Here is a 17,506-nt window from a genome sequence, read left to right on the forward strand (position 1 = left end):
CAAACAGTTGGACATCAGCCCTGGCACCTTCTGGGGCTGACTCTGCCTTCAGTGTGGAGCAGAAACACGGTTCTGAAGTCAATTCCCAGCTGCCCCCAAGTATTACATGTTAGCTTATTTTTGCCAGTGCTGTTGATGAGTATTAATTAGATTCTTGTCAGAGGAAATTAAATCAGGAGACCTCATGTTATGCAGCCACTCTGGGGAGTTCAGTCTGAGAGCAGGCTGGAGCTGGTCTGACACCAGTGGCTTGAAACACATCATACTGTTCTGAGCCATTCACCTGTGGGTCCCACATCTCAGACCACATTGTTGGCTATGGTGGATATAGTGGCATCTTCTTGGCTCTAGCAGATGTTAAAATATCCTGAATTTTCATTTTTCATCTGTTGAAACTTCATTTAAAATAAACTCTTCAGTGGGAGCTTAATTGTATTTTTAAAGCAAATTAAGAACCATCAAAACAATTGTTCCATCCTGTAGCGTTATGGTAAAATGGGTTTATTCTTGAGGTTTAAAAAAGGACAAGGGAGGTGGGGAAGTCTGAGTTAAGATCTAGTTAATCTCCATCTAGTCTCTAATTGCATCCCTAGCATCTGGTTGCCTTGAATTGTGTTATGACCCATACAGTTCTTTGGGCAGCTACAACCTCATGTGTGTTGTCAGTCAATGATCTGAGGGATGTTGTGAAGTACATGTCATGTTTGTATTTTTTAGTGTAAGAGGAGATGCACAGTTCTTTGCATAAATACAACTTTAGTGAAAGGTACTTTGCCAGTTTCCCCTTGTGAACATCAAGCTGTTCTTGCAGTAGCACTTCAAGGGTTAGGTTTGTGCGGGTCAAGTGCGGTTTAAAATAGGATTCTTCTGAGACCAAGCCCTGCAGGCCCTGAATTTCTCTCTCAAAAGACATTTTCATCTTCTGACAAACTATTGCTTCTGAATTTCTTGGTGCTTCATATTTGCAGCTAACCTTTGGAGAACTGGAATGATAACACACACTCCTCTTTGTGTTTTGTGAATGTGCCTCCCCTGGTGAGTCGATGGCTTGTGCTTTTTGAAGTTCAGATGAAATCATTAAAAAGAGTTTTCTGTAAGATGTTTGGCAAGATGGAATTTTTCTGGTGTCATGTAATAAAATGTGTTTCCAGTCCTGTAGAAAGAGCCCTAACACTTACCTTGACAGGATTTCACACAGGAGAGAAACAAGAGCTTGCAATCCCTTGCAAGCAGGAGGTTTTATATTTGCTCACATGCTGCAAATGCTGCTCTGACAGGTTTGTGCATATGTTGGAAAAACACCATGGCAGAATTTCAGACTATCTCTTTATATAACCTGTTTTTCAGTCCTCATATTTTTGTGATAAGCAACATACTTGTGCAACATCTGTTGAAGTAATGAACCTGAGTGCAGTTCTTTATTACAACTGCAATATAAACAGGGCTCCTGACAGCTGACTGGGGTTTTGTCCAAGATTTCACTCCTTCAGTGAAATCCTGCCTGTGCCCCATCCTTTGGCCTGATTGAGGGTCATTTGTATGGACAGCAGCTTCTCATTTCACAGGGTAAATAATTACTTGCCTGCCATATGTGAAATACCATGAGGAGGAGGATTTTCAACAGCTCATCTCAGGGAAGATGTGGAGGGGCAGGTGTGGGGAAGGTTAAAAAATCAGCCAGGGGATGTATCTTGTTTTTGTAGGTATAAAATAACTTATGATGTCATGGCTCCATGCATGTAAAGCTTGAGATCTTAAAGGGCTGAATTGTTGGCATCCTTGTTTAATAAATGAGCCCATGTTACTCTTGGTTTTTGATAGCTGATAGCTACTGTCTGACTGTTGTGGGAATAAGATTATGGGGTGCAGAGGTGAGGTCATGCAGCCTAATGCTTATTTGTCCTAAATATGTCCTTCTGTTACAGAATCATTATGGTGACATGCCTTTAGCTAAGAGATAACTAAACCACTAAATTCCATTGTGGTTTCTGGGTTTAAAATGAAGAGTGAAATAAGCTTGCTTAATTTCTTACTCTTGTTACTTTTAATCTCTTGTGGCTGCTCTGGTGTCTGCTCTGGCATCTACTTTGTGAGTGACATGTCAGGAAAGAAAAGATGTGATGTTGCTTAATGGAAGTGTTGGACTTAAGCACTCCAATCCCAAGGAAGAGCCACCATCATTGAAAAGTAATCCTGACAGTGTGGCTTTCAGTTTGAATGCTCTCTGTGGCATCAATTTGGCCCCCTGGGTTAATTCTCCTCCAGAGAGGAGTCATGCTACTCCACACAAGGGGTGACCCACCTTTGTGCCTTGCCAAAGTCCTCAAAAAAATCTCTGTTCTGGTATTTAGCAGAATACTTCAGATCAGAGCCAGTTGAGTTTGCATGAAGGTGACTTGGATTATTTTACCTTAGCAAACATGATGATCAAGCACTCTGAGGGACTGAAACTCTTTTATTATAACTCAGTAGGTTTTAATACAGTAATAAATAACAGCACAGCTCGTTGAGCAGAAGGATAAAAATCAAGGAGTTCAGTGGTAAGCCAGCTTGCATTTCCTTCATGTAAGTGAAGTCAGCGATTTATTATTATTTTAGGCTGTGTCTAATGGTCATATTAGTGGTGTGAATAAAATGGATGTATCTGGAGTGCTTTATTCTTCTGATTGTTCAAGCCTTCCATATTGGGGCTGACATGAGACATCCTCAGCTGTAGGCAAAGTGGTATAGAGCCCAGCTAAGTCCTTCTATTTCTTTATTAGCTGTAACATGTGGAAGCTCAGGGCATGTTACCAGTGTAGAACTGGTTTGGATTAACACCATCTTCATTCTCTTGCTTCTTCTGGCGGCTTCTGGTGTGTTTGCTGTAAAGCAGATCCCCTCCCAACAGGTATGCTCCAGGACCAGTGGCCTTTGTGCTTGTAGCCAGTGTGTTGCCAATTGCTTTGTTAAAATAAATGGTCCTTTCAGAATTGTTTTCACTCATATTTTGGGATGCTTCTTTGAGAGTTTTGGTAGGAAGACTTTCCAGTTGATGTTGAAAGCTGTTCCAGCAAGCACTGTTTGGGTTTTGGTGTGTTTGTGTTTTCACATTGGGGTCATGATTGGCGGCATGCTCTTGGTGTGTGCTGTGTAAGCGACCTTGAGAGCAGCCCAACGTGTCCTGGGAATTATGTGAGCACTGAATGGAGCAGTCTTTCACTTGATCTTTTCCAGACAAGTAGGTCAGAAGTGTAGATGTCTTTGGACAAGTAAGCAACAAGATGTGGAGGTTGGGCTTGATGACCTTTAAAGGTCCCTTCAACTCCAGATGTTCTGTGACGTCCTGCTGATATAGAGTGTGCCCACAAAAAGAGATTCTTTTCTGTGATAACCCAAGAGTTGCATTTGAGTTTACAAATGGCTTTTATTTAAAAAAGAGAAAGATACAACTGTTTCTCTGTGTGGCATTTGGGTGTTTGATAGATTTTGATCTGGTGCCATCTTTACGTCTCTTGTGTTTCAGTGCTGAATGTTGAAGTTTTGTAAATAAATACTTCAGTAGCCCACAGGCAATATTCTGAACACCAATTCATTCTCACAGGCTAATGCTGTGGATGTGAAAGACTTGTAAATCAAACTCTCTTCTTGCTTTGCCCCAAAATGCCAACAATTACTCTCCTTAATACTGGAAGTTATCTTGGCACAGGTGTGTGTCCATGCGCTATAGATTTGAGCAACCCTTCACAAACCTTATAGGGACAAATGAGACCAGGTTTAAGGGTATCAGGTTCTGAGATTTCTGAAAGCAACAGGTTGGGTGATTTTCCCAACTCTTACACTTTTTATTCATGGTTTGGGCAAAGTAGCCAATTTTAAGTTAATTTTCACCTGTGAAAATCAGCATTTCATGGCACATTAAGAGAAGATCATACAGGGGCAAAGTAGATTTACTGCATTAAAATTTTGAAGCTACTTGAATTTTATTTCTTACGTCTGGACAAGCAAATAACCTGTGCCATTCTGCACATGGATAACTCTACATCTCTAGGAAGTTGATAATAAGGAGTTTCATTTAAAAGTCATCATGTGCTGTCTCTCCTGCTGTTTTAAGCTTAGCTCTGGTTACTTTTTACCCAACATCTTTTATCAAACTTCTTTCAATTTTCACCATTATTCATTTTGTACGAAAGATGCCTTTATCTTTACCCAGTCCCATTTGTGTTCTTCACATTTGACAAGAGTGATGGATGAACAACCTGAGCAAAAACAGGTGTGGAGAAAGATGTCAGTTCTCTCTTGTGAAAGCTGCATACTCAGGGCTTCTCAGGAGCTGAGGGGAAACTCATGTTCCTCCTTTTTCATAGCAGAGTGCATGCTTGCTCAGGTTTGTGGCTCCAGAAATACACCCAGAATCTCCAAACCCTGTGCACATGTGAAGGTTGATGTGATTTAAGCAGCACTCTGCTCTGGGTAGAGGATGAGTGTTCTGCACCTCTTCCCTGCCATGGGAAATGCAGTGAAGTCATTAAAACACCCATTTTTGCAGCTGTTTTACAGGCACTGGAGACCTGTGTTGCAGAAAGAGTTATTTGTTGGGGATGAGCCATTTGTCAGGTGCAGGGAAAACTTGGGGCTCAAAATGAGTTATCAACAAGTTCTGTTTATTGAAGAGAGCATCAGGCACTTATACAACAAGTAATAAGCTCATGAATATTCTGTAATTTACACCATCTATTAGCCACACCACAACACTAGCTCTTCTTCATTCTTCAGAAGTTACACCTCTCTTTTCTCATGCTTCTTCCACTATTTATTATCATACTACAGTTAAACTTAAAAACACGCTATCTTGCAAATGCAAGACTTAAAATTAACTACAGCCTTATACTTTTCCAATCTCTAGTCAGCTAAAATCTCAACAGACCTGGGAGCTCCCATGCTCTGTCCCTCAGGTCTGTCAGGGGTTGCTGTGGGCTGGAGCAGTGCCAGGGTCAGTCACCCCTGGGAAATGTCACTGACCTGCCCAGGCTGCCAGGACGTGACTGCTGCTCCGAGCTGGCCTGGCCAGCACCGTGCTTGGCAGCCCCTCAAGGAGGATAAGGTTGGACAAATTGTTTTACCCCTCTGATGTGACTCTTTTAAGCCAGTAGTGATCTGTGCTAGAGGGCTCTGGTAATTCTTGTGCTGGTGCTGCTTGGGTTGTAGCAGGGGTGGGGGATTATGCTCGGGCTGTGGAAGGCTTTGCAAGGGGAAGCTGGCAGAATAGGTGGCTGCAGACCATCTGCCTGAAGTGGTTTTGGGCTTCCAGGCAGCTGAAATGTCTGTAGTCCTGTGACTATGCTCTCTCTTGAATTCACATCTCCATGCCAAGTCTTGCAAGAGATTTTGGAAGCGACTTTATGTCTATCTTTGACAATTCCTGTGAGGAGGAGTCATCGGTGTCCTACTGTGAGTAATCTCAAACCCCTCTAGTGCTGATGCAAGTGCTCTCAGCTTCCTTCTGAGAGGGAAGGGTGGCAGAAGTGGACCTCAATATGTGGTGCTTGAATTAAGCTTTTCACCGTGGTGGTACCATAACTCAAACTTGTGTGTCAGGTGTCGCTGTGTGGCTGCTGTTGTTGCCTGTGAAGTCAAAATATTTACCCTCTGAAGCACCTGGGGTAGGTAAAATCATGGCAAAATATTTGTGCCTGACATTTTATGGAGTCAGTTGCTTGTCTGTCCTAAAATGTTGCAGTGTTTTTTGGTATATTCTCAGAAACTGTATAAAATAAAAATTTATGGTATGTGTGTTGGGAAGTAAACAGCTGAAATGTTGGTTTCCTAACAGAAAAGTAGCAAGACTTCAAAGGACCTAATTCTGATTGAAAGCCACACTTGTAGAATGGCAGCCAGCAGGCCACTAACTTGCAAATTACATCAGTTCCTATCTCCATGAGTACATCTAATTTCCTTAGATACCATTGTCATGTGCTTCTATAGCTAAAGCACAGTTTTTAAATACTAATCTACAAAAACTTTATTCTTGTTTGCTTCGTGGCTTTCCCTTGGATGAAAAGTCACATTACGCAGAGGAATTTTTGGTGATGGACTAAACAACCCCTGGTTGTGTAAATGATGATAATTCTGTACAATGTGCCTTTTCTTTTTCATAACTCTGTGCTTGAAGATGAGTGTTGGATTCGCTTACTTAGACTGTAATCATGATGGCAGATCTTAAATAACTTTCTCCTATCTGCTTTGGTTTTCAAGTTCAGAGGGATTTGGGGTGAATTAGGTAACCAGAGAGTTTTGTTTGCTGACTGATGGAGTTTCCTTGTGTTTGCTGTGTCCTAAGGTGAAATGATGGAGTCAGCTCACCATGGTTGTCATTCCCCAGTCAGTACAAGTTACTTTTCATCTTTTTCTTGGGCTCTTGGGCTTTCTGGTCAGTGTTGTTCTGGCCATTTTCCTGGGTAATAGGCTAAGAGAAAGGGGAGCAAATGTACTGGAGAAAATTTGGCATTAAGGTGAGAATGGCAGCTGGGGAAGTCACTGAAAAGGTTTATCTGTTACTAAACTCACAGTTGGCCTTATGGGGAATCACAACCCAATGAACTTAATTTTGATGACGTTGTAAATGAGGTGGCTGTTCCATCTTGGAGGACTGGGAGGTCTCAGAAAGCAAGAGGACTGAACTTCTCATGTGAAGCTTCTTCAGGCCGCTGACGTCTGTAGGGGGGGAAATGTGATGTTGTTTTTTAATGTTTGAATGCAGCATGTGAGGAGATGTCTTTGAGGATGAGTTAAACCATTGTCTGGTTGTTTGGATTGCTCCAAGTTTCATGGTAGGAGGGTACTTCCTGGCATTGCAGTGAAACCCATGATCAATAATTAATGAACTTAATTGAGGGGGTTTTATGGTCATTAAGATTCTCAGACTTAGTGACCAACCTATGGTGAATATGATTTTACAGATCAACAGAATCTTGAACCTCTACTGGAAAACTTAAGGAGAATAAATCACTCTTACTCTAAGTGGCACTAATTGATTATCTTTCTCAGATATCATTCTCCTAATTTTATTCCCTAGCAACAAAGAACAGACACTTATTGATACAGCTCCCTATTTTTTTCAAAGTCCTAGAAAATAGCTTGTTCCTGCTGTTGTTGGGTCTTTATACTTGGAAATGATGGGTTGAATCAGCTTTGAAGCCCAGGACTAGCATGGTTAACAGGCATGGTTGTGCAGTGGACACAGCTGAAGCCTGGAGCCCTTGCAGAACACATCAGTGGATGTGGTTTTGTATCTTTGGGTACCATTAATTGTTAAATGACAGAGAATTTTAACCTTTCTTAAAAATCCCATGACATTTAGCTGTCTAGGCAACAAAAAGTTCTATTGAACTGAGAAAACTGACCCAAAAGTATTTTACTTGTAATTGTAAACTCTAAGTCCTAAGGCAATTTGCCTGAAACAAATGGTCTTTTTAATTAAAAAAAAGAAAAAAAAAAAAGGTGGGGGGAGTGGGGTGGGGAGAAGAGTCTTCCTCCCCCTTGGTTCACTGTCCTCTGGACATCTCTGGTATGTCCCTGCTTAAATAAAGCATTGAGTGCTTCAGCTCTGCTGTCACAGGAAGCTTCAGAGATGTTTTTGGTGAGAAAAATCTTCTGTGTGGTTTTGGAACAGGAATATGCTCCTTCCCAGCTCGTGGGGGCCAGAACAGTGGGGCAGCCTGGAGCTGCTGGCATTGTCATGGCCTTTGCTCACTTGTGTTGCCCCAACAGAGGATTTTGGGCATCTTCAGCTTTGCTTTGAAAGCAGCAGTGCTTGGAGATGAGTCGAGTAAGATGATGTGATTTGAAGCAGTAACTGCAATGGGAAAAGCAATTCTTGGTGTTCCACCTTCAAGAAGTACTCTCAGCACAAGACCTGCTGGGTTTGTGCTTGCTTCCAGAATTTACCCATTGCAGAGAAATCAAACCTGTGCAAGGACAAATTCAGGAGTGTGTAAGTAACCCAGAACAACTCCCTGAGCCTGGTTACCTTCATCCAGATGTACCAGACACTCAAAGCTTGAGCCTACAGTAATTAATTGACTCCCAGCTATGGCTGAACTTGATGGTCTTAGAGGTCTTTTCCATCCTAAATATTTCTATGATTCTGTGACCTTGAAGCTTTCCTAGAGGACAAGTGGTAGTAATGCCACAGTTCATTAAATATTTTTATCCTGGTGTAAGTCCCGTTAGTTTTTATTGTTAGCCATTTAATTTCTGGATGACACTGTGCAAAACACATTTGCCAAGCCATTAGGCTGCCCTGGCCTGTGCCTGCCCAGGAGTGAGCTCTCCTGGGTGCCTCTCCAGAAGGAATTTGGTTACTGCAGCGCTGTTCCAAGTTCTTGCCATCATTAGCAAGTCATTAGTAAATTTAAGTCTGAGTGATTCCCAGCAAGACTCGACAGAAGGAGCAAGTATCAGCAGTATTGTTTCTGTTGTTTGTGTTGGCTTCATGCAGAGGAACTTCTTGAGCCATGTGCTTTGTGCTTAAGCACACAGCTCTGCTTTGTGTTTAAATTCCTGAGTCCTTGATCACTTAACAGGAAATATTTTTACTTTTGGAAACTGAAGGAAGTGTGTGGGTCTGCTCAGAGGTTCTGTCATTTATGTGTAATGTAATGTGGATTCTGAAGAATTTCATCTGATATACACCTAAAATTCCCACTGATATGGTTTGTGTGCTTAAAGCTAGTGAAAATAGTTGATTAAATGTTTGCTTGATTGATACCAGACCCAAGGGCTGGGAAACCTGCTCTGTTTATATGGGTTATTACTGTTCTTTCCATGATGTGGAAGAAAATAGGCAGCTACTCAGATACTTGAACTGGATGTATGCACTGGAATTAGCAGTCAGATTTCAAGATGAGTGAAGGTATGGGAAAGCCTTTCCCCTGCTCCAGATAATGTTGTTCTCCAGGGCATTCCAAAGTGTGAGGGATGAGTGCTGAGTAATCAGGGTGGCTCAATCCAACCCTTTTCTAGCCTTGTAGGCCTGAGCTGGGTTACACCTGGGTGCAGTCAGGTTGGTTTCTTTCTAGCGCCTTTCTCTGTGCTTCATCTGAAGAGCAGAGATCCTCCTCAGTGCCAGCATGGCAGAGCAGATGGAGCTTGAGTGGCTGACAGAGAGACTCAGTGCAGCAGTGCCTGATGCTGGGGCCAGCCCATGGAGAAGGGGAGATGCTGCTGAGCTGGCATTGAGGGCTCTTCTGGACCTGAACCAGATTTGGGGCTCTGCTTCTGAGGCAGTGTTTTACTCTTGTAGCCAAATTCTTGTGTTACTATGCTGTGATAAATTTATATTTCTTGCCATCTTGTCTTAACTCATTTCTGAAGTTCTGCAGAACTTTTTGTTTGTCGATACCAAAATGCCCAAAACCCAATGTTCTGCTCAATTGAATAACATTACAGCAACACTTTGGTTGAGATTGCTGGAGATAGAGGGTTGGAGATCCAGAGGATTTGGTTTCAAGTGGGTTTATTTTTCCTTTAATGTCCTTATTCAGTCACATTTCTTAGGAAGTGTATCCAAACCAATAATTTGTCATCTTGCACTTTGTGTCTCATGAATTTGGACGAACAACAGGAACTATTCTTCACCCAAAATGCTAGAAGGGGCTGAGGACCAAAATTAGATCTTAATTCAAAGCTTTTATTCATGGTTTCAAGTTCAGGGTTGTGGAATTTCATTGTAGGGTTTCTGGGGTTTTTTTGCAGCTCTTTGCTCATGGGATATTTTGTCAAAAAGGAAGAGTGCTTTATGGCTTATCTAAAGAGTGACTCTGGGGCATTTGGGGAGTTTGCCCAAGAAGGCACATTTAGGTTGTCTTTGATGTAGAATCTGCAGAATAGGATGCTCTAGGCCAAAGACAAATTCTCAGCAAACAGCATGGAGTCCATTAGGGTAGTCCCCACCAGATTTCCATGATGGAACTCCTAAGGAAACTCAAGAGAGCAGCCAGTGACAAAACAGAGAATCAAAAGTCTTCTTCGTGTCATTTTGGAGCAACTTAATGGCAGAAAATGCAGTTCTCTGTGTTCTTTGGTTTGTTACTAGACTTGTGTGAGCTTGTGACATGTGATCTCAGAATTTACCTTCCCTGGCATGCCGAGAGCAGCGCAGACGATTAAAACATTAATTATTAATTGAGAAACAAAATAAAATATTTTAATGTAGAATAGCACAACAAAATCACAGGGAGAGTATGTTCTTGTGAAATAAGTTTGTGTTTCACCAACAAAAATCCTGCCAGTTAGGCAGTGTGTGTCTCAAAACTTGATATGTAGTGGATTCAGTTAAATGTGTTGGTATATATTATAAATAATGTAGTATTTGATGATACAGGATTGAGGTGTAGATTTTGGGTCTCTCCTGGGAGTGTGAAGGATGGACAAGTGATGGGTGCACAGAGGAGAGACTGTTCCATCCTCGGATGGAGAGCAGCAGAGATACCTGATGCCTGCAGAGGAAAAGGAATGTGCAGATTCTGTCAGGCAGTTTAGTTTTAAAATAACATATTCAGAGATAAGTGTTACAAAAAACACTTGTTTACTGGCAACTTCATCTACTTGGAAGAGGAAAATTTAGTGAAAAATAGACTTACCTGGATAGTGTAACTCTTAGCATTGATGATAGGAAAATTGGTAATGCAGTTTGGGACTGACAGAGAAAGCGCTGCACTTATCACAGCACAGTGTTGTCTGTTGATACAAGTGCAACAAAGCAAATTAAATGTTGTAGAAATGCTATCTTAATGTGCTTCCCTGTGAGCTCAGACTACAGAAAATAATGCCATTAGGGCAGTTTTTATGTGGTTGAGTACAGACTTCTTGAGGAGCTGGATAGAAAGAAAAAGTAGGTTCTGGAAGGTGTAGGGACTGTGCCCAAGTGCAGATAAGTGCAGTTGGAACATGCATTAGCCCTTTGTCAGCCATTCCTGAATGGGAAAACTTCTTGCAACTCTAGATTGAGACAGAATTAATGACTTTGAAGCACCAGGGAAGCTGAGGATGGGGTAGAGCTTTTTCAGGTGCTTCACGTTCTGCTGCACGTCCTGGGTTGTGCTGGGAAGCTGAGGACAGGACTGCAGAGCCCTGTGGTTTATCCAGGGCACCCACTGCCAGGGAATATGCGTTAGGCTCATAGGGCATTTATTCAGTTATTTCTTACTCTGTACTTAAAAACTTTTAACATTACTGCTAAAGAAAACTACCATTGTGTGTTAGTAGGACTGGAACGAAAGCTGAATAGCGAATTAGCCTTGAGCGAACTGTCAATCTGACTTTGATAGCCCATCACTTGAAAAGGTCCTTTTATGTTTATGAAAAAGCATGACATCAAAGCCAGGGGAAAAAAAATACCAATACTTAGAGCTTAACTTAAACTTGCATAACTTCCAAGAGGAGGCCTTGTGTGAACTGTTTGTTTGTCCACTTGCATGGCTAATTAGCGTAGGTTACTAAAAGTCTGAGCAGTGGCCATCAAGTTTCTTCTGCTCTTCTGGGGTTTGTTGTGCTTCCATATGTGGATCCCTCAAAGTGGAGTAGCATAGACAGAGGATATTGCAGTCGCTTCTCTTGCAACCTCTAGGTAGCATGCTGGAAATGCTTGAGTATAACCATTATCAGGTGAGTTGTTATTGGAGACTTATTTTAAAACCTGTTGCTAAGAAGGTGTACAGTGTACAGGAAACCCTTTTCCTCTGGTGTCTTGGGTGCTTTATTTAATTCCTTTCATTCCAATAAGTGGGGGTCACTTGTAACAGCAAAAGTCACTTTAATAGAATTATTTTAAAGCAAGATAAGTTCTCAATGTTTTGCCATATTTTGGATGGATTTCTAGCTTCTGATAATAACTTAAATGATCAATGAAAGGCGACAAAGAGTTTCCAGGATGTGGTGGAAAATTTTAATAAGAAAACAAAATGGCCTTTCTTCTCTTGCTTATTTAGTGTGCAACAGTTGTTCAGTATGAGGATTTTCATATTTTGTATGTAAAAAATTCCTAAGTGCTGAGAAGCTTATCTTAAATACAGAAATAGCTGTTGCTGACGACAGTGATTGATCTGAAATGAAACACTTCTTTTCTTGCATCTTATTTGCATGATGTGTTTATAAACAGGCTGTCTTATTTGTATATGATTTAGGCTGTATCTCTGAGGTATAAATAATCTGTAGGCAGAAAAAGGTGTCTTTGTTTCTTCTTTTATTTTAACCAAGGTATTGATTTTAAAAAAACCCAAGCATTCAAAACCAATAACAGACCTTTTATATATCTGTTATTTGATACTGGATTAAGGATAGCAATCCATACTTCTTGATTTTAATTGTTAGCTACTAACAAGTAAAATGAGTCCTGCAGTACAAGTCATTTCTCCATATTTTACTGAAAGCTAAATGTCACATAGCTGAAGGTCTGAACTCGGAACTGACTGTTCTGGAGTGTCTGTATCAACTGAAAACCCGAGTGTTGGTCTTAAGTGAGAAATCTCATGTTGTAGAAAAATAGCTGGAACTTTTTGGTGTACTGATAGTAAGTCAGCTGTTGAAAGGCCAAATCATAAAGTGATTTCTTGCCACCAAATGCGAGTTCATGAAGCACTACTTCCTTGGAGATGTAGACGTTTGTCCTTATGTCACAAATCTATAGCTGAGATCCATAGCACCTGCAGTGATGTTGTAAAACATTAAAACCCTTTTATCCTTTTCAAATTGTGTCGTACAGGTGCAGACTCACCTTGAGAATCCAACCAAGTACCACATTCAGCAGGCCCAGCGGCAGCAGGTAAAGCAGTACCTCTCTACCACTCTAGCAAATAAACATGCCAACCAAGCCCTGAGCTTGCCATGTCCAAACCAGCCTGGGGATCATGTCATGCCACCTGGGACAGGGAGCAGCGCACCCAACAGCCCCATGGCTATGCTCACCCTCAACTCCAACTGTGAGAAGGAGGTAAGAGCTCTCCTGTTTGTGTTTCTGTTAACACAGAGCTGTCATCTGCTTTAATCAAGTTGTTTTAAAACCATACTTGCTCACTGTTACGATATTCTGTTTATCTTTGTCTGTTCGTCGTGAAAATGTAAATGTTTGTCATGAAATTGTGACTGCTACCTCTGTGTCTGCCTGAGTAATAGATATTTTGGCAAAAAGTCTGTATCCCTCCAGCTTCCTCTCATTTGAACCGTTTTAGCTAGTTTATACTTATTAAAACTACTTTTCTTGTTCCCCACCCCATTGCATTGATGCGCACAGAGAATAATTGACCTTTGGAGAATACAAAGCAGCTTTGTAAGCTGTAGCTTTCTGGAATAATGTTATTTATGGCTTGTTCGTCTAGAAAGTGCAAAGAGCATAGCAAAAATAACTGGAAAAACACAAAGCTATTTTGCGATATTTTAGGTATTTTTATGGTAAAATTTGAGCGAGTCTCCTGCATAGCTGGAAGGCCAGATTATCCCAGCTAATATGCCCTAAAATGTCACTGATTGCTGTTCCAGTGCTGCAAATATAAGACTTCAGCCTATGTCTAGAAGTCCTTTGCAACCATTGGCAACTATTGGCAAAAACTGAGTTAGATGTTACCTGTGTGCTCAGGCTCCAAAGGAAAATAGTTGGGAAGATATTAACAAATATAAGAATCATGTCAGAATTTTTGTAACATGAAAAATAGGAGGCAATTGTAGAGTTCCTCTTGTCCCCTCATTCCCTCTTCAAGCTTTGTGCCAGATTTTTAGTACAGATGCCTTCCATGAGCAAAATGTTACACAGCTTGGAGAAACAGTTATTACAGAACATACTTTGCACATGCAAGGGTAATACTTGTGCTCCATAGTTTTGAAAGAAATGAAAATGAGATATTTCCATCCTATTGTCCCAGCTGTACCCAGACACTTTTTTCTTGAGCATATTTACAGCTTCACTTTGCTGTGTCATCGGGGACATGTGTGCATGACACTATTTCATTCGTGCTCTTTTTGGGACTGAGACTGTGCCATGAACTCAGATCCATGCTTTGCTTTTTCTTCTTTTTTTTTTTTTTTTTTCTTTTTATATCTGCAGGGATTTTATAAATTTGAAGAGCAAAGCAGGGTTGAGAGTGAGTGCCCGGCTCTGAATACACACTCACGAGCATCATGCATGCAGGTACTGGATGACACAGGAGGTGGAGCACAGGTCCCCTTTCTAATGAGCATGTTTCTTTCATGTTATGTTGAAAAATAAACTTGCCCCACAGTGTCTCTAAGAAGTTGAATATAAGATATATTTATGGTACAATACAGCAATGTTGTTTATTAGCGTTGGTGTCAAAAGCAGATGAAGATACCTGAAAAAGGCTCATGCTGTTCTAGCACAGTAATGCCATAACAGAAGAACACATCAACCATTTAAGGTCTTGCATCAGGAAATCTTTTCTAACTGCGTTTTCCAAGACTGCATGGATGTGGTTTTGCCCTGATAGTCTCTAAGTCCACATTTCTATGCAGATCACACTTGTGCTTTAAAAAATGATATGAGAAGGCTTTAATCCATCCGTGGTAATTCATCCTCAGTAATCACCCTTTTATATTTTCATTCTTTTTCTTAAAACTAAAGGGCTTTTATTTCTTACCAGAATCAGTAACAAGACTTTGGGTATGGGCTGTAACTGTTAGTTCCTTTCTTGCCCTCACTTCCAGTCAGTGTAATTTGTTGTGATCACACTTTCTGGAGCTGATAAAAAAATCCCATGTACTGCTACTTTTACCATCACCATTATGCATTGATTTTGTAGATCTCTGTCATTTCAGCTCCGTTTTTATAGTGAGCAAAAAGGAAATAGTCCAGTTCTGAAATAGTCAATCCTGCAGGACAGTTTGGAGCACATGTGTGGGTGCTGTGAAGGGCTGTTTCCTCCTGCCTGTGCAGGAGCTTATGGAGGCACCTTCCAGCACAACCACTGGAAAAAGGTGTTTTGTACCACCTAAAATCAGCTCCGAGCTGGGAGGGTGTGTGAGGGACGTGAATCTAATGGATTCTGCTGTTGGGGGCCAGCAGCAAATCTCTGCTCCCTCTCCTTCCCTGCAGATGTCCAGGGCTTGGTTTTCTGCCTGTGCCCAGATTTTGTCCCATTTTATGGAGGAGAAGCAGCAGTGGGGAGAGGGAGTGGTGTCCTTAGAGTCATTTATTCCACAGTTTCCTCCTCCACTGCCCAGGAGGAGCAGTGTGTCCGTGGGCAGGAGGTGCAGGGGAGCTGCTGGTGGGAGGAGGCGGCTGGACCATGAATCCTCAGCCCTGCCACGAGCTGGGTGTCCTGCCTGGACAAGACAGCAGGAGTCACAGCTGAGGGATGGCACAGCTGCACAGGCACCTCTGAAGTGCTTGGTCGGCCTCCTGTGTCCCTGTGATTCTGACAACTGTCCTGTTTCTCTTTGTGCTACAGATGGATGATGTGATTGATGACATCATTAGCTTGGAGTCCAGTTACAATGAAGAAATCCTCGGCTTGGTGGACCCTGCCCTGCAAATGGCAAACACGGTACAATGGGCCTTTCCTTCTGGTTTCCCTGTTAAGCCTAACTGGTTTTCCTTGAGAGGAGGCAAAACTGCAGCAGGACTTTTCTTCCTTGCAATTAAGTAGTTATTGTGTTGTTCTACAGAGAGTAATTAGATTTGCTTTGAAGAGTTTAAGGTAATACAGTTGCAATGAAAAATGTAAATTTAAAAATACAAGCTGGAGTCAGGTCGAGAGAATACAAACGACAATTTTGCTTTTCTTATTTCTAAGTGGTAAAAGGATTGCAGCAGAGGGGTAAACTGTGCTACCAGGAGTAGCTCATTCCCACTGATATTGAAAATTGTGATGGACTTTATACTTTGCTTCAGAAAAGAAGGAATTTCTGGCATCCCAGGCTCCTGAATGTTGTCATATTCAAGTAAGAAATTGTCTGCTGTGTGTTAGCATCCCTGTCCAGATACACTTTCTGTTATCTCTAACATCACAGCTTTATCTCTGCCTGATTTGAGCTGGGGAGAAGTCCCCAGCTAGATGTCAGCAAAGATGTTACAGAATTTAGCAGGAGGAAAAAAAAAATTAAAAAAGCAATCTTCCAAACAAACAAAAGGGAAAGAAGAAAGAGGGTTGAAAACTGAACGAGGCAGGGGATGTGAGAAACCTGTGATAAAAGCCAAGAACACAGAGGTGCAGAAAGCGCTGAGGGAAAGCACAGGTGTCCTCCAAGTGGCTCTTTTGGTTTGGTTCACATTGCTTTGAGAATTAATATAATCATACTTCTGGCATAATCTGATTTTGATCTTCTGTGGAGGGTAGCTCCAGTGAATTTTTTGCCTTAGGCTGAAGTGCTGTTAGATCTGGCTGAGTAGATGTCTGCCAGTGCTGGCGTCTGCTTCTGTTTCATCTGCTGCCAGAATTTACAGCTTACCGCAGAGCATTGATTTTGTGGCATGGGTTTGCATTTGCTGACAGTAGCTGTCTGATGTCATGTTAACCTGGTGCTGTGCTCCCACAGATCCCCAGAGCCCTCTCAGAGCAGGGTGGATGACGCAGGCAGCGTCCCACCAGCCTCCCCTTCTGAATGGTGCCCTTTGAGCGCACAGGGAGAGAGCTGCACGGTCCTGCTGCGGAGAATAAATCTGCCTTTAATCTAAGGTGGCTTGCAAAGTGCAGCTGTCCTGGAATCTGTGAGAAAAACCTCAAGAAGCTGACAAAAGATAGCTTTCAAAAAGTTAATCTGTTTTTCAATTTATCTTTTTTTTTTTTTTTTTTTTTTTTTTCCCCATGGAGGGATGAAGTTCTTCTTGAGTCCTTTATCTGAAGTTCCATTGGATTGTGACACATTAAATCAGAAGGGGCTTGGATATCTTTATGCTTTTCTCATTTCACAGGGACCTCAGAGTGGTTCTTTGCTTCCAGGCAGGGATAGAAGGATACTCTGCACTCTTTTTGGTGCAAGGAGCCCCTGTAGTCAATCTTTTGGGTAGTCTGCATCCCTCCTGTGCTTTGCTGTGCTTGCTGCATGGCAAGAAGCCTTGTAGAGACTGCCTGATCACAATTACGGTGGAATTTCAGAATTTTCCCACTCTGTGTGGTGAAGTCTGAAAAATAAGGATATGAAACAGTGAAATTAAGACTTCATTAGTGATAAGTTGAAATAACTGGAGGGAAGAAACATATTTCAGTCTCTGAATCATCCTAGTATAAATCTTGAAAAGATGGAAATTGAACCATGTTTCTCAACAATTGGTTTCAGGAAAAAAACCAAGCCAGACACTTTTCTTTTGGAACAGGACTTAGCTCTTAAAACATGCAGTATTTTATTAATAAGGAATTAATGCCTACTGACTGAGCTAGGTCGAGGTAGGCGAAATGGGGAAATGGTGTCTAAAGAGACACAGGCTATAAATAGCTGTGCTGAGTCTGTGACAAAGGCAGTTGTTGTTCCATAACCAACAAAGAACAAAAGGACCAGTTTGTTACAGTTGGTAACAGTA

The 17,506-nt window shown here is 41.6% G+C and overlaps 1 protein-coding gene across 1 annotated transcript in view; it reads left to right on the forward strand.

The window, feature by feature from the left end:
• The window catches only part of MITF (melanocyte inducing transcription factor), a 116,955-nt gene that overhangs the window by 87,207 nt on the left and 12,242 nt on the right, over positions 1–17,506 (forward strand). Inside the window, exons 5-7 of the mRNA XM_058812762.1 lie at positions 12,743–12,970; positions 14,078–14,161; positions 15,438–15,533. Of these exons, the coding sequence (XP_058668745.1) occupies positions 12,743–12,970; positions 14,078–14,161; positions 15,438–15,533 (408 nt within the window). The remainder of the gene's footprint in view (positions 1–12,742; positions 12,971–14,077; positions 14,162–15,437; positions 15,534–17,506) is intronic.

Source organism: Ammospiza caudacuta, chromosome 12 (genome assembly GCF_027887145.1).
Source record: "Ammospiza caudacuta isolate bAmmCau1 chromosome 12, bAmmCau1.pri, whole genome shotgun sequence".
Classification (NCBI taxonomy): Eukaryota; Metazoa; Chordata; class Aves; order Passeriformes; family Passerellidae; genus Ammospiza; species Ammospiza caudacuta.